We start from the raw sequence: 24,941 nt of genomic DNA, 5'->3' as shown, positions 1-24,941 counted from the left end.
CTTCTCGGCAGGGCCCTTCTTGCCACTTCACTGCTGTCCTTGACGGTGGACTGTGGCCTCTGGAAGCCGTGGTAGTCAAGACTTCTGCTCATCCACAGCTTCTTCCGGGTCTCCCACGTGGCTACAGGGGCCCAAACACTTGGGCCATCCTCTGCTGCTTTCCCAGGCTAATGCAGGGAGTTAGATCAGAAGTAGAGCAGCCAGGTCTCGAATTGGCACCCATATAGGATGCCAACATTGCAGGCGGCAGCTTAACCTGCCGTGCCACAACTCCGGCTCCAAGCTTTTTTTTTTTTTTTAAGATTTATTTATTTATTTGAATGGAAGAGTTATAGAGATGCAGAGGCAGAAGCAAAGAGAGAGAGAGAGGTCTTCCATCTGCTGGGTCACTCCCCAAGAGGCCACAATGGCTGGAGCTGGGCTGGGCCAGAGCCAGGAGCTTCCTCCAGGTCTCCCAAGCGGGTGCTGGGGCCCAAGCACCTGAGCCATCCTCCACTGCCTTCCCGGGCCACAGCAGAGAGCTAGACTGGAAGAGGGGCAGCCAGGGCTCAGCACTGCAGGCAGCAGCTTTCCCTGCTGTACCACAGCACAGCCTGCACACCCCTCCCCCCAAGCATTTTTAGTATAGAATCGAGAATGAGGCCTGTTGCCTGCCCTAGAATTTTAAATTTTGGGGCATTTTCTCAATATTGTTCATTTGTCAAATATGAGAAGGGTGCAGAATTAGGCAGTTCAGTTTTCTTGGCAGATTTGCCTTTTAAACTTAAGCCACTTGGTTTCACTTAATCTATTGTCTGCCTGCTTTTTTAAAAAATGTATTTATTTGAATGATAGACAGAGCTCTCCCATCTGCTTGTTCACTCGCCAAATGTCCTCAACTGCTGGGACCAGGAACTGGGAGCTGAATCTAGGTCTCCCATGTAGGTTTCAGGCAGGAAGCTGTAGGCAGAAGCCGGATCTGGGGAACAAAGCCAAGCACTTCAGTTTGGGATAGGAGCATCTTAACGGCTGGACCAAACGCACCCCTGTCCCCTCCCCACTCCCTTCCCCACCTGCTCGGGTTGCAGAGGAAAGTAGCAGACTTGGTCACGTCCGGACTGCCTGCTTGCAAAGCCTTCTCAACCGCTCTGCTCCGTGCTTGTCCGCTTCCCTTCACCTTTACAGCAAGTTAAGCAGCCCCACACTTTCTTTTCTTTTTTAAGGTTTATTTATTTGTTTGAAAGAGTTACACAGAGAGAGAAGAGAGAGAGGTATCCATCTGCTGGTTCGCTCCCCAATTGGCTGCAACAGCTGGAGCTGGGCCAATCCAAAGCCGGGACCCAGGAGCCGGGTCTCCCATGCGAGCCCCACACTTTCTAAGTTCCCTACTGCTCTGAAGGTCTGAGAGGGTGATCGCTGAGCCTTTCCCCCACTCCTAACTTTTTTTTTTTTTTTTAATTTGAGAGGCAGAGATCCTATCCACTGGTTCATTCCTCACATGTCTCCAACAGCCAGGGCTAGAGTGGGCCAGAGGCAGGAGCCGAGAACTGAATCCAGGTCTCCCAACTACTTGATTGATCACGTATTGTCTGCCAGGGTCTGCATTAGCAGGAACCTGGAATTGGGGGCCAGGACTTGAACCCAGGCACTCTGATACGGGATGCAGGTAACTTAATGGTGCCAAACTGCTAGGCTCTGTTCCCAACTAAAGTAGCTTCTCTGGTTAACCAACTCTAGTCATCGGAAGAAGAGAATGAGACAGCTGCAGAAGAAAATAAAGAACGGAACGCTGAACCTAAAGCAAGATGACCCCTTTGAGCTCTTCGTAGCAGCCACAAACATTCGCTACTGCTACTACAATGAGACCCACAAGATCCTGGGCAATACGTTCGGCATGTGTGTCCTCCAGGTGCGTGTCCACCCTCTCCCCCACCCCCACCCCCGCCGAGCCTATGCCTGGTGTTAGAGGATCGACGGGTGCTTAGTGCTGCCTGATGGATGGAAAGATCTCCTACCCTCTGCGTTAGCCCTGAATGCCTGCAAGAGCCAGGGCGGGGCCAGGCTAAAGCAGGGAGCACGGAAATCAGGCTGGTTCCCCACATGGTGTCAGGGGCCCAGGTGCTTGGGCACCACCTGCTGACTCCCAGGGTGTGCGTTAGCAGGAAGCAGAGTGGCCGGGACTCAGCTGAGCACTCCAGTATGGGTTGTCCCAAGTGGTGACGTAACCGCTGTGCCAAATGCACACCTCAGCACCAGATACCGTGAGTGGCCCTAGGGTCCCAGAGCCCCTTGGCACTCATGAAGCCTTCCCTGGCCAGTGTGCAGAGACTTGTTAGAGCCAGCTGGAGCCACCTGTGTCTCCTGGGTCCTCTCCAGGATGCACAAGCAGCGTAGCTGCCAGGAGCCCACTCCCCCGCTCTAGCCCCGAGAAGCCCTTCACTGTCCGCCCAGAGAGCTGCTGGGGACGTGCTCCCCAGTGTGTATTTGTGATCGGGTATCTTAATAGACTTGCACGTTTTTCTTTGTTCTGGTTCTGGCGGTCTTTGTTTTGTTCTTTGATTCTTTGACAGCCGTGCTCCCCCCACCCCAAATCTAAGCACAAATTCCCACCTTTCTGTGTGTGTTTTTATAGTCACATACCACTGAGACCCTGATTTCGAAAATGGTAAAGCATATCTTGCAAAATATAAATTACGGAATGAGAAAAATCAAACTAGACAGTGTGATTGTTGTCTGCATTCCAGCGAGTTGGGCACTGCTGGCTCGTGTCTCACCTCAGAGGCCAGGAAGAGCAGTTATTTTACTCCCCTCTCACCCTAACTGAGGGGAGTTCCTTGGCCTAATCACTGACTAATTGGGGGAGTTCTGCTCTTGGCCACTACTAGGTGCCAGAATGGTGCCTCTCTTAAACAGTAGCACCCCCATGTGGAACAGTTGAGTTTTGCCAAACTGCTGCCACACACGAAGCTATTTCTGAAGTTCACGAGTGAATCAGTGAAGGCTGGAGGACTCGTTTCCAAATAGGATTTTATCGGTGGTTATTGAAACATTTTGCCAGAAGAGTATAAACCAGGTATACCTGTACTCGAGGCTAGGCTGCCCTCTGTCTCCAGATGAGGGCCTGTGTGTGTGTGTGTGTGTCCTGGTTCATCAGGGCTGGAGGCCATACTGTCTTGTCTTTGTGATCGGAAGCCCTCTTTGCGTGACCACCTGGCCTTAGTCAAGTCTCCTTGGATGTCCTTGGCATGATCAGCCCCTTCTAAGGTCTCTTCCTTCCAGGATTTTGAAGCTTTAACTCCAAACTTGCTGGCCAGGACTGTGGAAACTGTGGAAGGCGGCGGGCTGGTGGTCATCCTCCTGCGGACCATGAACTCCCTCAAGCAGTTGTACACAATGACCATGGTAAGCGGCTGAGGTTACACTGTGTGGATTCGCTTCAGTCTGCCTTCGCTGTAGCCCACTTTCTGTAAAGAATTTCTCACGGGCAGCACCAGTGAGCAAGCTGCACACCTCTGAGCTGGGAGCTCTTCAACTGCAACTCAAGAAAAAGTCAGTGTGGATGGCTCTCAGGGCCGGGTGTGCCTAGGAACCTCCGGATTTCACATTGCTTTCAGGTGTTCGTATGCAGTTATGATGCGGCTTTTATGTAGCTCAGTTTTCTGGAATGGCATTCTGCCCAGAGCCATGCCCACGCCTACGCGTGTGTATTGCAAAACAGGAAGCATGCACAGCTTTCTTGCTGGCCCCCATTCTAGTGGATGAAGGAACAGTCTCACTTGCCCATCTCACTCCTGTTTTGGCAAGAGTTTTGATCATGGGAGAGGAGGTTTGGCTCCCTCCGCAGAAGCCACTTAGGAGTGGGAGTATGTTGTACCTGAATCGGAGCGTCTCTGGAGCAGTGCTGGCACTGTCCCCGGGGGCTCATGAGCTGTATTTATCTAGTGAAATGGACTTTCCCCAGCTCTTGGGCTCCACTTCCTGTCATTTCCACCTCTGACATCACTTGTCACTACTGTCCTGGCTTCCTCGGGCAAGCCCAGCTCATTGTCACCTTGGGGTGTCAGCACGTGCTTCCCCCACCACAGCGTGCTTCCATGCATGTCAAGTCCCTGTTCGGGGTAGCCTTTGCTTGTGCTGCTTAGAATGGGTGGCTGCGCCCAACCGCAGCCTGCCCTGGACAGCCTTCCGAAGTTACCAGTGATTGGCTTCTGTACCTTGGGTCCCTGCGGGTGTGTTCCCAGGTTCCAGAAGAGTGTGTGGCATTTAGGCAGCGCCTCTGAGGTGCTGTGAGTAAGTGACTCCAGGTCCCATAAGTTGCTTTCCTCCACCTCTTACACGGCTACCTGCTTGTCCTTCAAGCCTTGGCCTGTCACCGGGGAGCACCTTCCTCTCTCTCTGGATGTGCAGGTCCTCCGTTTGCTGTCACCGCACCCTGTATTTTACTTGTATTCTTTACCAGAGTCTGTATCTGTTCACTTATGTGTCTGTCTGCGTTCCTGGCCTTCAGGCTGTGGGCCCCGTGAGAACGAAGGGGAGCTATATGCACCAGGTGTGGCCAGCATGTCTGGCACATGTGCACCCTGGGATGCTGGATCAAGTGTGGGAAAGCGAGGGGAAGTTCATTGTCATAAGAAACGGCACATTTAGCATCTGAGCTCAGTTCTAGCAGATCGCACTTGGCCAGAGCCAGCACCAGCACCGTGGGATCACTGACATCTCCTTTGGCAGACCTTGGTGTTGGACTCCTGGGCCTCAGCACTACGGGGAGACTTCACAGTGAATGTTGTCTTGCCTCCTTAGGACGTGCACTCCAGGTACAGGACCGAGGCCCATCAGGATGTGGTGGGAAGATTCAACGAGAGGTAGGTCTACAGACATCCTGCAGTCCCTTACTGTTGTCAGGAGCCAGGAGCTTCTCCCGGGTGTCCTATGCAGGTGCAGGGGCCAAGGACTTGGGCCATCTTCTACTGCTTTCCCAGGCCATAGCAGAGAGCTGGATCGGAAGTGGAGCAGCCGGAACTCAAACTGGCACCCATATGGGATGCTGGCGCTGCAGGCCAGCTTGTTAACCCACTTTGCCACAGCGACGGCCCCTTGTGCTGTATTTCTTCAGGGAGACTTTCTTTGTCCTGTCCTCCTGTGTTCTCTCTCCCTGATGAAAGAAGGCAAATTCCTGTGTGTGTGTGTCCCCATCCCTGGTGTGTGTTGGTCAGCTGAGGAGGACAAGGGACAGAGCCAGGGGATTGGGGGCACACATGGCAGGCATGTGGAGGGCTACCCATGGGCTCAAGGGCTGTGTATGGCACGCGGGTGCCCTGTACAGGTGGCTCTCAATCATCTCACTGCTCTGCAGCTGGGGCCTGGCGCGGCGAGACGCAGGGGGCTCGGTGAGCTTCCTGAAGAGCAGCCGCTCTTCTGTGCCCCCGTGTGGGCTCTGCCCACTCCCTCCGAGCCCTCACTGCCCTGGTTTTGTTTCTCAGGTTTATTCTCTCTCTGGCCTCTTGTAAGAAGTGTCTCGTCATCGATGACCAGCTCAACATCCTGCCCATCTCCTCACACGTGGCCAGCATCGAGGCCCTCCCTCCGCAGGCTCCGGTGAGTCTGTGGCAGGGTGCAGAGTCCGGGTCTCCCGTGTTGATCCTCCCGTGGTGGTGCTAACCTCCCCTTCCTTTTCTCCCTGGTAGGATGAGCGTCTCGGTCCTTCTGATGTGGAGCTGCAGGAGTTGAAGGAGAGCTTGCAGGACACGCAGCCTGTGGGCGTGCTGGTGGACTGCTGCAAGACCCTGGACCAGGTGAGTGGCGCTGGGCCCCCAGCCCAGCGTGCGCAGCGCACAGGTAAGGTAGGGCCTACAGAGAGCTGCAGAAGCCAGTCAGCCCCCAGGAGCTCCCCAGGGCTGGGCCTTGGCTCCTGCTTATACTCACGCATGCTCTTCTGTCCTGGCTGGGTTCAAGAGGAAGTTCAGGGATTTCCTCCCCCTTCTCCCCCCCACCATGCCCAATCCCCACGAACAGTTCAGGGGGCTGGGTGTCTGCAGGGGAAGATGGATTACATCTAAAGAGGAGTCCTCTTGGTGCTGTTCCCAAGGCAGGGGGATATGTGTGCACTCTGTCACTTCAGTTAGGTTTGATGATAGAAAGGGTTTTTCGCTTGTGTAGAAGTGCAAAGAGAGCTTGGTTGCCTGTCTGCATGTGAGGCCTGATGAGGGCCCTGTGGTCTGTTGGGTGCAGATGGCAGGCTGAGTGGGAGCTGCCAGGAAGCATTTCTGCGCTGGCATTGCTGGCAAGGTTGGCTTCTCTGGCGGTGCCTGGGCCATGTTGGCTGCTGATGGGACACAGCCCGGTGCCTTTGAGCTGTCAGGTGTGTTCAGGGTTCTGGGCTAGCCTGAGCCAGATGAGCAGCACAAGCCCCTTAGCACTGAGCTCTGCCTTCCTGGTGGGCAAGAGCCTCGGTGACCCCACCCACCCAGGCTGAATCCTGACAGACTGGCTTCTCTGTTCATTCTGGAAACATCAGCACCAGCTGCGTAGCTCTCTGGGCAGCCCAGACTGCGGGCTGTGGACTGCTCTGGACCATTTCCTGGTATGTGTTTTATTACCAGAGAGAAGGAGTGAGACACAGGATGGGCAAACAACGTACAAAAGGCCATGGCAAAACAAAAAGGGGAGAAAATTAATTAGTACGCAGAGTACACATTAAAGCAATAAAAGGTGGTGTTGCCACTTGGGAGTCCCGCTCTGCAGAGCCAGCTGTTATTAGCAGTAAATTCTGCATCTGAGTGCTAAGTTTTCCTGACTGCAAAGAAGTCACAGTGCACAGCCTGGAGGGGGTCCTTTGCTAGGCGTTCAGTGAGTCCAGCTTTTTTGCTATCATAAATAAAGCTCTTAGGACTTTCTTAGTTACATCTGTGGGCACTGTACGAGGGGGCTTCAAAAAAGTTTGTGGAAAAATGCTCGCTCTGTTTTGGTTCCATTTTCCCACGAATCTTTGGAAGCCATCTTTTATCCTGGGTAGGTTTCCAGAAGAGGAATTGCTGGGGCTGAGGCTGGGTGTGTAGGGGTGGGTGTGGGTGCAGCCCCGGCAGCGGATGCAAATGCTTTCGCTCTGGGCGCTGTGACCTGAGTCTTCACCCATGTGATGTGCGTGTTTTAGATTGGGCTGCTCTAATTAGGAAAGAGGCAGGTATCTTCTTCATCGATTATCGGTCAGCTGTATTGAGTTTCGTTTTTGTGTCCGTTTTTCGGTGAACCGCCCTGCTCATGTCCTCTGCGCACTTTTCTACTGGATTTTTGTTTGTGTGTGTTGGTTTTCCATTTTGGAAATGATTGCAGAATGCATTGTTAGTCCAGGTCCGATGCCCTTCAGTTACATCAGTGGCTTCTTCCCGCTGTTTGAACAGTTTACTACTTCACTGCTCTAAAAAGGGGCAGAGTTCAGCATTCAGGCAGACCGGGTTGACACGAGGAGGACCTGGCTCTGCTTTGAGTGTCTCCTCCTGGAGAGACCCTGGCTTCCCTCGGGCCCGCCCTTGCATCTGCCTGGGCCTGTGTCTCTTCAACATCTTCTTCGCATTGAAGAAGTTTCATGAGGACTAGCCGTGCCGCCCCATCTGACCCTCCCAGGACAGGTGCCAACCAGGGAGCCACAGTTGGCCCGAGTCCTGTTTTGGCTCCTCTCATTCGGGGCCATGGCATCAGGCTTTCCCTTCCAGGTGCCAGGCATTCCTCTAGGCCCTCTAGGGGCTTGGCGGTAACTAAGACGGTGCACCTGCTGCACGGAACGTGCCTTCTCGTTGGGCGACAGAGCAAATAAAGGAAGCTAGCCAATCACGGATCAAGTTGAAGGTGCTGTGTGTGACGGAAGGTCCATAAAAGCAAAGAGGGACAGGGCGTATGGGACTCGGGGAAGTGGGGCTGCTGTCTTTCTAGATCCAGCAGTTGGGGATGGCCTGGTTTGAAGGTGATATTTGAGCAAGGACTAGAAGGAGCTAAGGAAATGAGCCAAGTTGCTTTCTGCGGATGAGTGCATCAGGCAGAGGGATCAGCAAGTGCGCGGACCTTAGGCAGCAGTGTGGCTCGGGTGCTCCAGGACTCACGAGGAGGCCACTGAGGCTGTGTGGGCCCCTGGATGAGCCGTGGTGTGTGCACCGTGAGACGATGAGGTTTCTGCTTACGGTTACTTCTCAGTGCAGCTGCCGGGGGCTCTGGGTCCTCGAGCTGCTGTGCTGGGTCGAGACGGCAGCAGAATGAGGGCGGCAGCGGGAGGGCTGGGGGAGGCTTCTGGGGTCCCGGAGGCCAGTGAGGGTGGAGGCCTTGAGCCGAGTGCTCGAGGGCATGACGACGAGGAGTGGCAGGGTTTGTGTCCGTCTTGCTGGTGGTCGATCAGCTTCTGGCATAAACACTCGGACAGGTAACTGAGCCGAGGAAGACTGCGTGTGGGAAGGTTTGTGGGAGCCTTTAGCGTCCAGCTTCAGGTTTAAGATGTCGGTGGTTGTGGGGAGCAATCCGGACTAGACTAAGTTACTCGAATTAGGACTTATTCTATGCATCTGCTCTCCCACAATATGGCGCTGGGAGAGAAGTAAACAGCTTCCGCACAGCTGCCTCCAGTTCAACCAATTAACTGTAGGACTTGCTCCTGATTGGAGGAGAGCAGCGTACTCGGCGTGTGGGCAGCCGAGTTGGGATTGGCGGAGGAGGACTATAAAGGAGGAGAGAGACGGCATGCACCAGGAACATCTATGGGGAACATCTAAGGGAACCCGTGCAGCCCCCAGAGAGCCGGCCGGCGGTGTGCCGCTCCCCTGCGGAAGTGGGGAATGCGGCCAGGGGGAACTGCCCTTCCACGGAGGTGGAAGGGATAGTAGCCAACCCGGGAAGAACCAGCAGCAAACCCAGGGAGGGCCGAGCAGACGAAAGAACAGCTCAGGGTTTAGTGTCGTTCCTCCATGAAGAGGGGGAGCGACAGGTGGTCCCAGGGGAGCTGTGCAGGGAGCCGGTGCGTGGGCATAGGCCTGAGGTGTGGGGACGAGGTATGTGCCGAAGCTGGAAATCCGAGGGCTGGCCACATGTAGTTAGTTTTGTAGCTCTTGGGGCCGAGTCGGGATGGCCGGGGGAGTGGGATGTCCAGGTGCTGAGTGGTGCTTTCTGGACTCGAAGAGCTGCCACTTGTCATTTAACCCTGGCAGCAGCCTGGCTGCTCGGCGATGGTGATAAAGGGCTGGAATGTGGCTTTGTCAGGGCTCACCCAGTACATTTTTTTTCCACAGGCAAAAGCCGTCTTGAAATTCATCGAGGGGATCTCGGAGAAGACCCTGAGAAGCACCGTCGCGCTCACAGCTGCCCGAGGACGGGGGAAGTCTGCAGCCCTGGGCCTGGCTATTGCCGGGGCTGTGGCTTTTGGGTGAGGGAACTCTCGGCAGCTTGCAGGATCGGGGGCTGGAGGGGAGCTCGGTCTGACTGGGCTTGCTGGCTTTCTGTTGGCTTCTGGCTGGAAGCGGCAGCACTGTTGCCCTCCACCCACCCCCGAGGTGCAGGTACACCTGCGTGCACTCGGCACCTTTGGAATCGCAGCTTAGAGTAGAACAGACACACGAGCAAAGATGTGGGGGAAGAAACTTAAACTCTCGGAGTGAGAGTGATGTGACCCGCTTTGCTGGCTGAGAAAAGTACGAGTGTGGTGTCTACTGGCCTGCTTCGTGGAAGGTCCTGCTGGCCTCTGAGGGGCTGCTCCCCAGTCTGAGGCTTACCAAGGAGGCGGGATGGTTGATGCGGCTGCTGTTACGGTCTGTTCTGCTAACACTGTAGTAGCAGACCTACAACTTACCTCCTGCTCCCATGTGCGTCATCTTCCCGGTGCTCCCTAGAGCACTTTGGGCATCTCCTAGGTGGACGAACATGGGCTCAGGAGTTCCAGAGACTTCTCCAAGATCTCCCAGCAAGTTGATGCTGGGAGAGCTGGGGCCTGAGCTCAGCTCTTGATTCCTAGCTCTTTGTTTTTCCTGCTGCTCCGTCTGAGCCGCCAGCACCCTCTCCTGCATCAAGGGTCCTGGAGGCTGGCTGCGGCCTTGGCCTGAGTGTGCAGGAGCTCTCCGGCTTCAGCACAGCTCGTGTGAGCAGGAGGCCATCCCCCTGGTGGCAGGGCCCTGGACTGGGGAGTGCCATTTGGGTTTCTGCATGCGGGGAGGGGGGTGGTGGTGTCTCCCCACAGTGCTTCTCAGCAGTTTGCTTTCACACATGTGGCAGCTAAATGCCTGAACTTGCTACCTACCTGGGAAGGAGAACCTGACTCGGGCCTGGGGAGTCGCTTCATGTTTCTGCCCCAAAAGCATCCTGACCTGTTTCCCTGCTGTTGCCTCCAGTTATCACCTGTATGACAGGAGCAAACCAAAGTTTTCTTCTCTAAACGACATTGCTTTAAAGAGTCCTCCATTTCTCAGCCATCCTCCTCTTCGTTCTGTAGGTACTCCAACATTTTTGTTACCTCCCCAAGCCCCGATAACCTGCACACCTTGTTCGAATTTGTATTTAAAGGATTCGACGCTCTGCAGTATCAGGTAGGAAGCTGGGATGAGGGCTGACTTTGGTTCAGTGCTGAGCTGAAGTCCAGGGGACGTCTTTAGACTTCAGAATGCTTGCTTTCTTAATATTTGGTTGCTAAAGTTTGCCATTGGTTTTCCTTTGCGCCCGCCAGGAGCATCTGGATTATGAAATCATTCAGTCTCTCAATCCTGAGTTTAACAAAGCCGTGATCAGAGTGAACGTGTTCCGGGAGCATAGGCAGACCATTCAGGTGAGGCCGCGGAGATGTATCCTTTCGCAGGCATTGTGGGCTCTGTAATTGCATGTCCCTTCATCGTGTTGCTGTTTATGATAAACCTGTTCAGAATTTGTCTCTTCTAAAGGACAGTGAAGCCAGTGTAGCCAGACTGGAAAGTTGTAGTCTTGTCCTTTGAATGTGGAATGAGAAAGGGGGCAAAAAAAATTGTTCTGACATCAGTCAATTCTAACGTGGCTGAGTTACTGCAGGTTCTGAAATGGTCCCTCTGTAGCTAGAAGAATAACCTCGCCATTTAAATGAAAAAAGAACTTTGCCAAATGTGCTCCGCATCTTTGTGGTTTAGCCAGTGGCCTGTTTTCCTTTTAAAACTGTTTTCCCAAAAGCTCTATAAATCTCCAGCACTCTGCAAGCCTGAGTGGCCTGTGCTCGTCCAGAGCTCAATTCTGTGAAATCTCTAAGAGCAGCATTCTGTGACAGCTCACGGGGGGGACTGAGATTAATGGGCTCTTACTGGAGTGGGCTCATTGATTGTATTTGGAGTAGGGTGGGGGTGGGAAGTGAGCCAGGTGAACTTGGCAGTATACACCCTTCCAAGTGTATGGGTATGCTTGTCAGAGAGGTATGCTTTTATCTGAGAGTCCAGGTTGTAAACGAGGTTAAGTGTTTATGCCTTTTGCCTTAAGGATCTTGTTTGATTCTTACTGTCTCCTAGAATCTCCTCGTATACATTTCTTCCCACTTGGGCCTGATTCTCTCAGCTGAGGGGAGGAAAGATTGATGACGTGGGTTGGGGCGGGGATGGAGGCAGGCTGCAAGGCAGAATGCAGAGGCCTGTTAAAACTCAGGAAGGTACAGAATCCGGAGGAGGAAACCGTTTCCTTGAAGTGCCCTAGCGTGGCCCTTCTCGTCCTTGAATTTGTAACCAGATGCACTCTCTGGTTGCCAGAGTGCTGTTGTCTGCAGCCTGCAGGAGAGGCACACGGGGGTGACTTGACTGAGCCCCCGCCTCTTGCTAGACATGGAGAAGGCAACGATGGAACGTGGCCTGGCGCCTCCTGTGGGCTGCTTTGATGACGTGCTGGTTTACCTATCACCTGAAGAATGCGGTGGGGCCCGGTGTGGGGGGGTGTGGTGCTGCTCGGGGTGGGCCGGGTCGCTACCTCCGTGACCCGTGTCCTCTGGCGATGTGGTTGGAAAAGGTGGCTCGCGGTGAAGTACTTCAGCTGCCCTGGGAAGTGCAGGGTAGCTGTGTGACACTCGGGTGCCCAGCACTCACATTTGAGAAACACTGGCATTTTGCTGCTTGCCGCGTTTCTTTCATATGTGAAAGTCGTTTCTATTTTTGTCTTAGGTAAGCTTTGCAGATAGAGTGGAAGTCCCTCCTATACCTCTGCTCATGCCTTGTGTCCCTCCCTGTTGGTAACTTGATTCTGGGTTGAGGCTGTGTTTCCTTGCAGTTGCTGTGTTTGTGTTTTCTGTTACATAGTATGCGTCCGTAAAGGGCAACACACTGTTCTTGTCCTCCTTCAGCTCATCTAGTTACACTCGGCATTTGTTTTTGAGACACGTTCAGGAGTGAGCATTGGGCTTAACAGTTAAGATGGGCACATCTCATCAGAGTACCTGGGTTTGATACCTGGCTCTCGCTCTTGATTCTACAATCCTGCCATGTGGCCCTGGGAGGCAATAGGTGATGGCTCCAGTCGCTGGGTCCCTGGCACCTCTGTGGAAGACCTGGATTGAGTTCCCAGCTTGTGGCTTCCGTCCTGGCTGTTGTGGGCATTTGTTGAGTGAACCAGCAGATAGGAGCTCGCTCATTTTGTTTCTCAAATAACACTAAGAATTTTTTTAAGATGTGTCCAGGTTAAAACTTGTGGATCTGGTTGATTCCTTCTTAAACACTGTATTAGTATTCTACAGTTTATTTTTTTATTTCCAGAAGCAGAATGGTTGGGTTTTGGGATATATATAGGTTTTCAGATTTCTGGGATTTTGCTAAATTCTCCTTTAAGGTATTCATAATGGTTTCCCTTCATACAGGCATTTTTCATAGTTTCTGTTTGGCCAAGTCTCTCCAGCACTGTTGTACAGCTGTGATGGTTTTGCCTGTCTTTAAGTGAAATGGTGTCTCCTAGTCTTCAGTGGTCCACTGATGATTGGGGAGGTGGGGTCATCTTTGTTTATGCTAATTGTCCTTCCCATGAAATACCTCCTCATGGCCTTTTTTAAACCACTTTTTTTTTTCTTTAAAGATTTTTTAATTTATTTATTTGAGAGGTAGAGTTTCAGACAGTAAAAGGGAGAGACAGAGAAAGGTCTTCCATCCACTGGTGCATTCTTCAAATAGCCGCAATGGCCAGAGCTGCACCGATCGGGAGCCAGGAGCCAGGTGCTTCTTCCCGGTCTCCTGACTAGAACCGGTGCCCATGTGGGATACCAGTGCCCCAGGTAGAGGATTAACCAAGTGAGCCACAGTGCCAGCCCCTTTTAAACCACTTTAAAAAATTTTTTTAAAGATTTATTTGAAATGCAGAGAGAGAGATATCTTTCATACACTGTTTCACTCCCCAAATGGCCATGATGTCCGGGGCTGAGCCGAGCCAAAGCCAGGAGCCTGGAACTCCTTCTGTGGGTCTCCCATGTGGATGCAGGGACTCAAGCACTTGGGCCTTCTTCATCTGTGTTCCCAGGCACATTAACAGGGAGCTGGATCAGAAGCGGAGCAGCCAGGACATGAACCTGTGCCTCTTTGGGATGCTAGCATTGCAGGCAGCTGCTTAACTCACTGTGCCACAACGCTGGCCCCAAGGCCCGTTCCGTTCTTGCTTTGCCATGAGAAAATGGAAAGGAGCAGCAGCCCCGATGATGAGTTGTTGGTAAAGCATAGATGGGGCATTACCTGGCCAGGCTGATAACCTACATTTTCCCTCTCCACAGTATATACATCCTGCAGATGCTGTGAAACTGGGCCAGGCTGAGCTTGTTGTGATTGACGAAGCTGCCGCCATCCCCCTTCCCCTCGTCAAGAGCCTGCTTGGCCCCTACCTTGTCTTCATGGCGTCTACCATCAACGGGTAAGGCACCATGGGTGGCAGTCCTACTCCCGTTGTAAAGTCCTTACAGATTAGGTGGTACATAGTAACGTGGCCTGGGCCTGTGAAACTTAAGTCTGACTCCTTGGGGCTGCTGCATCCTTCCCTGGTCTTCTGCAGACTGGAGCTGGCCTCTTGATACACTGTAACCTGCCTCTGGTCTGATGTTAAATAGGCAGCCTAACACTGAGGAATTTCAGAGCCTAGTGTTTCCTGACTACAGGCATGGTCACGTTTTTAAAGTTATTTGAGAGGTAGAATTACAGACTGTGGGAGAGAGACAGACAGAAAAGTCTTCCATCCGCTACCACTGGTTCACTCCTTAAATGACCACAACAGCTGGAGCTGGGATGATCTGAAGCCAGGAGCCAGGAGCTTCCTCTGGGTTTCCCAAGTGGGTGCAGGGGCCCAAGCACTTGAGCCATCCTCTGCTGCGTTCCCAGGCCATAGCAGAGAGCTGGATCAGAAGAGGAGCAGCAGGGACTTGAACCGGTGCCCGGATGGGATGCCAGCACCGCAGGTGGAGGATTAACCTACTATGCCATAGCACTGGTCCTGTGGTCATGTTTTTAAAAGTTTGTAGTACTTAGTTCATATTTGCTATGGAAAAATTGTGTAAAACAAGTAAGCCAAAGAAAAATCATCTTGCGGCAGGCATTTAGCTTGGCAGTTAACATATTCATGTCCAACATCAAGTTTCTGTGTTCGATATTGGACTCCAGGTTTTTTTTTTTTTTTTTTTTTTGAGATTTATTTATTTGAGAAGCAGAATTACAGTTAGAGAAGGAAAGAAAGATCTTCATCTGCTGGTTCACTCCCCAAATGGCCACAACGACTAGGGCTGGGCAAGTCCAAGACTAGGAGCTTCTTCCGGGTCTCCCATGCAGGTGCAGGGGTCCAAGGACTTGGGCCATCTTCCACTGCTTTCCCAGGCTACAGCTGAGAGCTGGATCAGAAGTGGAGCAGCTGGGACTTGAACCTGTGTCCATATGGGATGCCAGCATCACTGGCAGAGGCTTAACCCACTACGCATGGCTCTGGCCCTAGACTGCAGTTCTTGTCCCCAGCTTCCTGCTAACGCAGACTGCAGGAGGCAGCGGTGATGGCTCCTGTGATTGTGTTCCTATTATCTGTGTGGGAGACCTGGATTGCGTTCCTGGCTCCAGGCTTTGGTCTGGGGCAGCTCCTACCTTTATGGGCATTTGGTGAGTGAACCAGATGATAGCAGATCAAGGTCTCTGTCACTCTGCCTTTCAAATAAAAATAAAATATTTAAGTCCACAAAAGAAAAACCATCTTAATCCAAACATGTAGAGAAAGCTTCTGCTAAAATTTTGGTGTACATTTTCCCTGCATTTATTTTATGTTTTCATCTGGAAAAAGAACATATCATTTAAAAGGTTGTGTTTTTTTTGGGGGGGGGGGCAGAGTTAGAGAGACAGAGAGAAAGGTCTTCCTTCCATTGGTTCACCCCCCAAATGGCTGTCATGGCCAGCGCTGCGCTGATCCGAAGCCAGGAGCCAGGTGCTTCTTCCTGGTCTCCCATGGAGGTGCAGGAGCCCAAGCACTTGGGCCATCCTCCACTGCCCGCCTGGGCTGCAGCAGAGAGCTGGACTGGAAGAAGAGCGATCGGGACAGAATCCGGCGACCCGACCAGGACTAGAACCTGGGGTGCTGGCACCACAGGCGGAGGATTAGCTTAGTGAGCCATGGCGCCGGCCAAAAGGTTGTTTTGTTATATAACAATATACTGTGAAAATCTTCCAGGTCAATAAACATGAATATCTGAAAAAGTTTGTGGGAAACAGAATTGAAAGATTATTTTTGGCACAAAAATATTTGAAATTCGTGTGTAGTTTTCTCATAACCATTCTCCATGAACTGTTTGGAAATTGGTTATATACATCTTCTCATTATAAAGATTTCTGTATGGAAATCGCATCTTAGTTAATTATATATATTTTTTAATTTATTTGAGAGGTGGAGTGACAGACAGTGAAAGGGAGAGATAGAAAGGTTTTCTGTCTGCTAGTTCACTCCCCAAATGGCCGCAACAGCCAGAACTGTGCTGATCTGGAGCCAGGAGCTTCTTCCAGGTCTCCCATGTGGGTACAGGGGCCCAAGGACTTGGGCCATCCTGTACTGCTTTTCCAGGCCACAGCAGAGAGCTGGATTGGAAGAGGAGCAGCGAGGACTTGAACCAGCGCCCATATGGGATGCTGGCACTGCAGGCGGCGACTTTACCCGCTAGCCACAGCACCGGCTCCAACCAGGAGCTTCTTGTGAGTCTTCCATGTCGATGGCAGGGACCCAAGTTCTTGAGCCATCTTCCACTGCCTTTCCCAGGCCAGCAGCAGGGAGCTGGATCAGAAGTAGAGCAGCCAGGACTCGAACTGGTGTTGAAATGAGATGCTGATGTTGCAGGTGGTGGCTTTACCTGCTACACCTCATGGCCAGCCCCGCTGGCATCCCATATTGGAGCACCAGTTTGAGCCCTGGCTGCCCAGCTTCCTGTCTAGCTACTTGCTGATGTGCCTGGGAAAGCAGAAGATGGTCCAAAGTACTTGGGCTCCTGCCACCCACGTGGGAGACTCAGATGGAGTTCCTGGCTTCTGGCCTTGGTCTGGCCCAGACCTGGCTGTTGTTGCCATTTGAGGAGTAGGCCACCAGGTGGATGATCTCTGTCTTCCCCGCCCTCTCTTGGTCATCTTGCCTTTCAAATGAGTAGGTAAATCATAAATTTTTTTTTATATATTTTCATTTTATTTGAAAGGCAGAGATAGAGATATCTTCTGTCTGAGTGCCCAGATGCCTGTAACAGCGAGGATCAGACCAAAGCCAGGAGCTCAAATCTGGGTGTCTCATGGAGTTGCTAGGGATTCAGGTACTTGAACCGTCATCTGGTGCCTCCCAGGGTGCACATTAGCACGTTAGCAGAAGCTGGATTGGAAGTGGAGCCAGAACTCAAACCAGGCTCTTTGATGTGGGAGGTTGGCCTCCCCACATGATCTTTTAATCATTGTACCAGATGCCTATCTGCCTCAGTGTTTTAAAAACTGTCTTATTTGAAAGACAGAAGGATGGGGAGGTAAGCCAGATCTCCCATCCATTGGTTCACTCCCAAACACCTGCGGTGACCAGTGCTGGTCCAGGCTGCAGCTGAAGCTAGGAGCCAGAAACTCAGTCTCCTGTGGGTGTTGGAGACCCTGCTACTTGAACCCTTCACTTGCTGCCTCCCAGGGTGTGCATTAGCAGGAAACTGGAATGGCCGTGCCATTTTACATTCCCACATCAGTGTATGAAGATTCAGTTTTTCCACATCCTCTCAAACACTCGTGTGTCTTTTTGATCATGATCTTTCTAGTGAGTGGGAAGTGGTATTTCCTAGGCTTCATTTGCATTTCTCTAATGAGTATGAACTTGGGTATCTTTTCAGATTTACTAGTCATTTTATGTCTTCTTTAGAGGATTATTTAGGTTCTCTGCTCACTTTTCTAATTGGATTATTTGTCTGTTGAACTGTATTGAGTTCTTTATATGTTCAAGATATACTCCCTTATCAGATACATGATTTACAAAACTTTTGTTTTCTTCATAATGTTCTTTAAACCAAAAGGTTTTAATTTAAGCTCTGTTACTTGTGCTTACTCTTGCATTTTGTTTTTAAAGAAGTAAATAGAATTTTTTGGGAAGAGCTTTGTTATGGGGGGAGTAACATACTTCAAAATTCCAACTTTGTGATCATCCTTTAAAAGTAGTGTTTAAGAAGTATTTTTTTTAAAGATTTATTTATTTGAAAGAATTACAGAGAGAAGTAGAGACAGAGAGGTCTTCCATCTGCTGGTTCACTCCTCAAATGTCTGCAATGGCTAGAGCTGATCAGAAACTAGGAGCCAGGAGCTTCTTCCGGGTCTCCTATGTGGGTGCAGGGGTCCAAGGACATGGGGCATCCTCCGCTGTTTTCCTGGGTGCATTAGCAGGGAGCTGGATCAACAGTGGAACAGCTGGGACTCGAATCAGCTTCTATATAGGGCGCTGGTGCCACGGGTTGGGGCTTTAATCTGTTGTGCCACAGTGCCGGCCCTAAAGAGGAAATATTTATGCAGTGTCTGCTGAGGGCTTTACGTAATCATCTTTTCAGTCCTGAGAGTTTTATTTCATGTCATAGTCCTGAAAGGTGGTAGAAGAATCTGTTTTTAAGGATGGGGCTACAAGAGCCGCAGGTACTGAGTAGGTGACCCGAGATTGAGTCTAGGCCCCAGGGCTATGAGATGGACGTGAGTGAGTGAGTGTGTGTGTGCGCTGCACTGAAGGTGGAGCAGCGAGCATGGCTGTCCCTGGGAACAGCGGAAGGTGTCTCGGCAGGCTCCAGAAAGTGGCTCTGTCCCCGTCCCGAGAGTGGACTGGAGGCCTCATGGCTGATTGCCTTCAACTTTCTCACAGCTATGAAGGAACTGGCCGGTCCCTGTCCCTCAAGCTAATTCAGCAGCTCCGGCAGCAGAGTGCCCAGAGCCAGGTCAGCACCACGGCTGAGAACAAGACCACAACGACGGCCAGGCTGGCATCAGGTACCCCGGGAACCCTGCCCTGGGCCCTGCAGTCCACAGCGAGGCCCCTTGGATTCTTGCTGAATCCTTGCTCCCCTGTGACGTCATGGCAGCACCAAACCTTCCCAGCACAAGGCAGAGAGGTTGAGCCCCTAAGAACTGATTCACTTGTCACTGGATGGCTGTTCAGAGAAGAGATGGGGCCAGCCGTGGGCCTTGGGGTGATCAGACCTTGAACTGTCCCCATCTCAGAACAGGTGGCTCTGACTCGGAGCTCTCTTTGGCACTGGCCGAGTTGCAGGTCCCCAAAACAGTTGAACCCGGTGTAACTTCTGAGCTGCACGTGTCTGGGCACTGTGCGACGAGGATGGTGTGGCACAGCCTTCTTGCTCTCCTAAGAAGTCTGTGTTTACTGACCGTTTCTTGTCATGTGTGTGGTTGATGGGGAGCAGCGCGCACCTTGCATGAGGTGTCCCTGCAGGAGTCCATCCGGTACGCCCCTGGTGACGCGGTGGAGAAGTGGCTCAACGACCTGCTGTGCCTCGACTGCCTCAACATCACACGCATCATCTCGGGCTGCCCCTTGCCCGAGGCCTGTGAGCTGTATCCTCCTCTGGGTTGCGCTGGGAATGGGCGAGGGGGTGCTGAGGTTCAAAGGAAAAGGGCTTCCACCCTTGGTTCCACAGGACGTTGCGTGAGGCACAGGGGAAAGTCGAGCAGTTGTCCCCCTAACGCCGTGTTTCTGCTCAGTACCCTGGGTTCCTCCTCCCAGGCCGAGCAAGCCCTTGTCCTCCTGGGGTGGCCTGTGTGGGGTGCTCTGGTTTGTTGCATATGGTGTAGTTGCTTAACTCCAGACACAGCTACTATGTCAACAGAGATACCCTCTTCTGCTACCACAAGGCCTCCGAGGTTTTCCTTCAGCGGCTCATGGCTCTCTACGTGGCTTCCCACTACAAGGTAATGCAGCTAGCCCTCTGCGGAGTTACAGCACTTGGCTGCCCTCTTTTTCTCAGCTTCTCCCATGCTTTATGACCGGTGGCTCCGGTGACCGTGCTGCCGGCATGGACTTCCGTGCCCCGACCTCCGCAGGATCCGGCGATGCAGCTGGAGGGGTTGTGGTTGCTGCGGTGGGCGGGCCTGGAGGGCTCGCAGCTGTGCCGGTGGAATGTGGAGTCTGGCAGGTAGCTCCAGCTGGGGTGGCCAGCGAGGGCAGACAGCCTCGCCTCTTCTGAAGACCCGCTGTTGGTCTGCCTGCAAGATTCCCAGGCCTCAGTGCCGTCACTGTCGTAGGCTGGCGGTGCTGTCGCTCTGAGGCCAGCTGCTGAGCCATCTCTGAGAGTGAGACTGAGGCCTTGGACGGCCTGAGACCTTACAGACTAAAGGGCAGTGGGAAAGGATACTTTCTGAGGATGTAGGTGGCGTTTTGTGAACGGCCTTTAGCGGAAAGTTCCAGGAGTCGGGGTTGGAGGGGGTGATGGCTTCTCCGGAAGTAGCAGCCTCTTACCTGGGAACGTTCACCTCCGCCACACAAGCGTGGTTCTGTGTAGCCGTGCACCTGGGTGGCAGCCAGTGTCTGAACCCCAGTGCTGCCTGAGCCTTTGTGAGGCACCTCAGGCTTCACTAGATCCCAGTCCTGCCTCGGCCGTGGGGAAGGCAGGGCCCCGTCACCTGTGATTGCAAACCCAGCCTCGCTGACCTGTGTTGTACCCTACAGAACTCTCCCAATGACCTCCAGATGCTTTCGGATGCACCTGCTCACCATCTCTTCTGCCTTCTGCCTCCTGTGCCCCCCACCCAGAATGCCCTTCCCGAAGTACTTGCCGTCATCCAGGTACGGGAGCAGAGGCGGCCGTGGGACCCTGACTGGGGAAGCACGTGTGCGTCAACATGAGAGGGGATGCTTTCAAGTCCTAGGCAGGAGCCGCGTGGCCGGGTCTGTGGAGGTGGGCAGTCAGGGTGCAGTAGAGGAAGCCACTACCACCGGAAACCAGAGTCCGTGGTTCACGGTGGGGAAGAGCCAGGGCTGGCCACCGGTATTACAGCTTCTTCCCTGAGCAGAACTTGTTTGTTTCCCCTGCTTTATTACACAAGCAACACCTGGCACTTGTAAAATCAAAGCCTGCAGATTGGAGGGAAAAGTGTTTTTAACATCTGGCCTGCATGTATCTGTGTCATTTTCTTTTTCATAAAATTACAGTCACAGTATTTAATCGTCTTTAAAATTTTTTTAAATTTTATTTGAAAAGCAGAGACAATGAGACAGACACAGATTGCCATCTGCTTTTATTCCCCAAATGCATGCTTCAGCTGTGACTAGACCAGGCCAGAGCAAGAACGCAGGTTAGTTACATGGGTGGCAGGAGTCCAACTACTTGAGCCATCACCTGTTGCCTCTTGGGGCATGCACTGGCAGCCAGCTGGGCCGGCGCTGTGGTGTGGCAGGTAAAACTGCCGCCTGCAATGCCAGCATCTTATATAGGTGCTGGTTTGAGTCCCAGCTGCTGCTCTTCCAATCCAGCTCTATGCTATGGCCTGGGAAAGTGGTGGAAGATGGCCCAAGTCCTTGGGCCCTTGCACCCACATAGGAGACCTGGATGAGGCTCCTGGCTCCTGGCTCCTGGCTTTGGATCAGCGCAGCTCCATTTGGGGAGTGAACCAGCAGATGGAAGACTTCTCTTTCTTGGCCTCTACCTCTCCCTTTCAACTAAATAAATATTTAAAAAAGGGATCTGGGACTTCAACACAGACACTTCTATATGGGATGTAACCATCCCAAGCCGTCCCAAGTAGTCCGCTTTTCAAAGGCAGTGCATTAAATAGTCGTGAGCTATGTAATTTTTCAAAGCTGTGTAGTATTTCTTACGTGCATGTACCCAAACCTGTGTGTAACCATTCTTGTATTAGACAGGTGAGTTTCTTGAATTTGCATTGTTGTGTGCAGAGCCGTGTGAGCACCCCATGTCTACACATGCATGTGCACCACTTGCATGGAACCGTCTTCTGAGAAGATTTATTTTTCTGTGGGCAGGCAGGGGTTAGTGTTCAGCCTTGTTACGAAAACAGCCGTGAAGCATCTATAAGAAGTGATTCAGTTGGTTTCAGAGTTACAGCTGGGGGTGGAAATAGCCGACCTAGTCGGAAACACTGAAAGTGCTGGTGTTTCATGAGTGGATTCCGATGTGGAGCTTGGTGGGCCTGCTTCCCCACAGGTGTGCCTTGAGGGGGAGATTTCTCGCCAGTCCATCTTGAACAGCCTGTCTCGAGGCAAGAAGGCCTCGGGGGACCTGATTCCGTGGACAGTGTCTGAGCAGGTGATGGGCTTTCCCCGGCCCATGTGTGGGTGAAGCTGGGGGGGGATGGGGGGACCTGGGTGTGGCTGAGTTAACTGGCTTGTGTCTCGCACAGTTTCAGGATCCGGACTTCGGCGGCCTTTCTGGTGGTCGGGTCGTTCGCATCGCTGTTCACCCGGATTATCAAGGGGTAACGTGTCCTCCCACCTCAAATCTGTGTGCTGCCAGCTGCAGTTGTGTGGCTCTTTAGGGCAGATGTGCTGGTCCAGAAGCAAGTAGAGTTGCAGGCTGTTCTGTTGGTCAGGTTCAGGGAGGGAGGGTGGCCAGGCTGATAGTGGGTGCTCCATCTTCCTGTGATCGCCTTCTGTTGCCCGGAAGGAAACAGTCCCCCTCTGGGATTTGTGTGGGGACCGGAAAGCACAGCCAGCCGCCATCCCCACGGTGGCACACGGGCTGTTCTCCATGGGCTAGGCCAGGTCGGGAGCACGGCCACACCACTTCCGGTCTCCAGAGCCTCCACCAGCCTGTGGAGGGGTTTCTGTGGCCCTGGCTGCCAAGTGCAGTGTGACCGGGATGAAGGCTCTCCTGCTCGGGGCGGGGAGTGCACATGGCTCAGACAGACTGAGAACGTCTCGCACCCTTCCCCGTTTGTGGGTGCTTACAGATGGGCTACGGCAGCCGAGCGCTGCAGCTGCTGCAGATGTACTACGAAGGCAGGTTCCCTTGTCTGGAGGAAAAGGTCCTGGAGACATCCCAGGAGATTCACACCGTGAACAGCGAGGTGAGCATGTTCGGGTGGGATGGCGGTGCTGGTTCGGGGTGTTCGGGAGCAGCAGGGAGGACTGTGCAGAGGTCCGGACTCCGCTCTGGTTCTGCGGCAGCTGCTGCGCTCTCCAGGCCAGTGCTTCTGTTGAGGTCCTCAGACCAGCATCGCCTGGCCATTTGCCAGTTCTCAGCCCCACCCCAAACCTACAGAATGAGAAACCCTAGGAATCTGGCTTAATGAGCTCCCCAGGGGGCCCTACTGCAGTTGAAGTCTAAGAACCCTTGCTGTGCAGCCCCCTCTTCAGGACCACCCCCAGATGGTGGGACGGTGTCTTTCGTTGATAGTGATTAAGGCTCCCAGCACGGACAGCTTTCACACACATTCATGGATTTTCATGGGGTGACGGGGAAGGAGCTTTCATTGAGTTTCAGGCCCAGAGTTTGTCACCTGCCAAAGTCCTGGGGCAGTTGGGTGACAGAGCCGGGAGCCCATGCTGGACCTCTAGAACCCTACCCCTGTCCCTTCGGCATTGCTGAACCCTCTGGCCATTTCTCTGCATGTTGGGCTCAGAGTTTGGGCGTTTTGGTTTCCTGGGGAATGATCACTGGGCTCATGGGTGATCGCATGGGTGTCGAGTCCCGAGCCTGCTGTGGCTGGGGTGCTTCACAGTGCCACTGACCGGCATCCCTCTGCTAAGTGGGCAGTATTCTCCCCACCATCTCCCCAGGCTGTCAGCCTGTTGGAAGAGGTCGTCACTCCTCGGAAAGACCTGCCGCCTCTACTCCTCAAGCTGAACGAGAGGCCTGCTGAGCGCCTGGACTACCTGGGTGTGTCCTATGGCCTGACACCCCGGCTCCTCAAGTAAGTGTGCCTGCCTTGGTTCCCTGGCGCTGCTCCTCCTTGGCGCTGAGAAAGGAGCAAGCTGCGAGCTGGGTATCCACTGCGAGCCAGCATCGGCCTTGGTTGTATGTGGGCTCTCCTTGCCTGGCTTCGCCACTCAGCTACTCCCCAGAGGACACATGGTGCTAGATTCCCTTTCCCTCTCTCTCTCTTTGAAGATTTATTTATCTGAAAGGCACAGTTAGAGATCTTCTATCCGCTGGTCTGTTTCCCAAATGGCCAGGAGCCTCTTCGGATCTCCCACCTGGCTGTAGGGCCCCAAGACCCTGGGCCATCCTCTGCTGCTTTTCCAGGCACGTTAGCAGGGAGCTGTATAGGAAGCAGAGCTGCCAAGACTCCAACCGGCTCCCAATAAGGGATGCTGGCATCGCAGGTTGCGGCTTTACCTGCTGTGTCGCTGCACTGGTCCCAGCGTGATACATTCTCATTGTCTCTTTGCAGGTTCTGGAAACGGGCTGGGTTTGTTCCTGTTTACCTGAGACAGACCCCGGTGAGTGAGACATCAGGCGGAGTGTTTAGCTCTGTGGTTACTGTTAGTGATGGGCCTGGCCTCGCCTGGAGCCCTGGTGCCTTGCAGCCACTGTGCTCTGAGGCTCTGAAGGTTACTGTGATGGCCACCAAGATGGCCATTGTCCCTGAAAGGCTGCAGTCACACTTTATTCTGTGTTATATGAGGCGGAGCTGGCTTGGTGTTTGATAAGAAAGTGGCAGAGGTGTACATGGACGTGGTCATTTGATTCTGGAATGTGTCATCTGGGTTCCTTGAATTTGTTTAAAAAGCAAAGGGGTGAATGAGGGGGGTGCCGAGGGTTCCTGAGGGAAGGTGAGAGGTCATGACTACTGGATCATTTAAATTGAGGAAACCAGGCGGTGAACAAGTAGGACAAGCTCTGAAGCTGATTTTTGGTGGTAGAGGGAACACAGGAAATCCTCAGTGTTCTGTGCTTCTGTGCTGTGCTGAGAACCAGGCACAGGTCACACGACTGCCCAGGGAGCCCTTCAAGTTGGAGCCAGACCCGGGGCGCAGGAGTTTGGAGTTAAAGGAAGAGGCAGGGGCTGGAGTCGCCAGCATACTCAGCAGAGTCTGCTCCAGCAGGACTGGGTGTTCTGTTCCCTGCTGTCCCCCTGCACCTGAGTAGCATCTGGTACACGGCATGCGCTCAGTAACTTTGTACGCAGTGAGTGGAGACACTTTTGAAGCTGTTGAAAGCAGAAGAGGTTGAGTCCTTGGACTTGAACATCAGAGGACTGAGGACTGACAGCCAGGGGACTGAGAAAGAGCAGCCTTGATGTGAGGGAGAGGGGAGCGATGCCCACGATGGGGTTCAGAAGTGTCTCAGGGAGAGGAGACGGTCGCCGTTCAGGGAGCGAGTCTGGACAGGACCGAGAGTTGCCCACTACTGGGTTGGCCGGCACTGGTGATCTGAATGAACGTGTTGGCGTGGTGAGGGCCCGCTCTGCTTGGGGAGAACAGGAAGGGAGGGAATCGAACGGGAACAGGGATCGCTTCACGTAGCAAAAGGGAGCAGAGGAGTGAATGAGATGGGTGGGCGATTCTAGTGTTTGCTTGCTGCCATGTGTGATCCTATG

At 53.0% G+C, this 24,941-nt stretch overlaps 1 protein-coding gene across 1 annotated transcript in view; it reads left to right on the top strand.

The window, feature by feature from the left end:
* The window catches only part of NAT10 (N-acetyltransferase 10), a 40,926-nt gene that overhangs the window by 5,854 nt on the left and 10,131 nt on the right, over nt 1–24,941 (top strand). Inside the window, exons 4-21 of the mRNA XM_002709044.5 lie at nt 1,717–1,888; nt 3,259–3,381; nt 4,780–4,841; nt 5,460–5,574; nt 5,664–5,771; nt 9,246–9,379; nt 10,439–10,532; nt 10,670–10,768; nt 13,694–13,830; nt 18,292–18,416; nt 18,848–18,998; nt 19,256–19,352; nt 20,110–20,226; nt 21,605–21,706; nt 21,801–21,875; nt 22,350–22,466; nt 23,179–23,312; nt 23,793–23,841. Of these exons, the coding sequence (XP_002709090.2) occupies nt 1,717–1,888; nt 3,259–3,381; nt 4,780–4,841; nt 5,460–5,574; nt 5,664–5,771; nt 9,246–9,379; nt 10,439–10,532; nt 10,670–10,768; nt 13,694–13,830; nt 18,292–18,416; nt 18,848–18,998; nt 19,256–19,352; nt 20,110–20,226; nt 21,605–21,706; nt 21,801–21,875; nt 22,350–22,466; nt 23,179–23,312; nt 23,793–23,841 (2,011 nt within the window). The remainder of the gene's footprint in view (nt 1–1,716; nt 1,889–3,258; nt 3,382–4,779; nt 4,842–5,459; nt 5,575–5,663; nt 5,772–9,245; nt 9,380–10,438; nt 10,533–10,669; nt 10,769–13,693; nt 13,831–18,291; nt 18,417–18,847; nt 18,999–19,255; nt 19,353–20,109; nt 20,227–21,604; nt 21,707–21,800; nt 21,876–22,349; nt 22,467–23,178; nt 23,313–23,792; nt 23,842–24,941) is intronic.

The sequence above is a fragment of the Oryctolagus cuniculus genome, chromosome 1 (genome assembly GCF_964237555.1).
Source record: "Oryctolagus cuniculus chromosome 1, mOryCun1.1, whole genome shotgun sequence".
Lineage (NCBI taxonomy): Eukaryota > Metazoa > Chordata > Mammalia > Lagomorpha > Leporidae > Oryctolagus > Oryctolagus cuniculus.
Note: the sequence above shows the minus strand (reverse complement) of the source record. Positions and strands in the feature narration are given on the sequence as shown.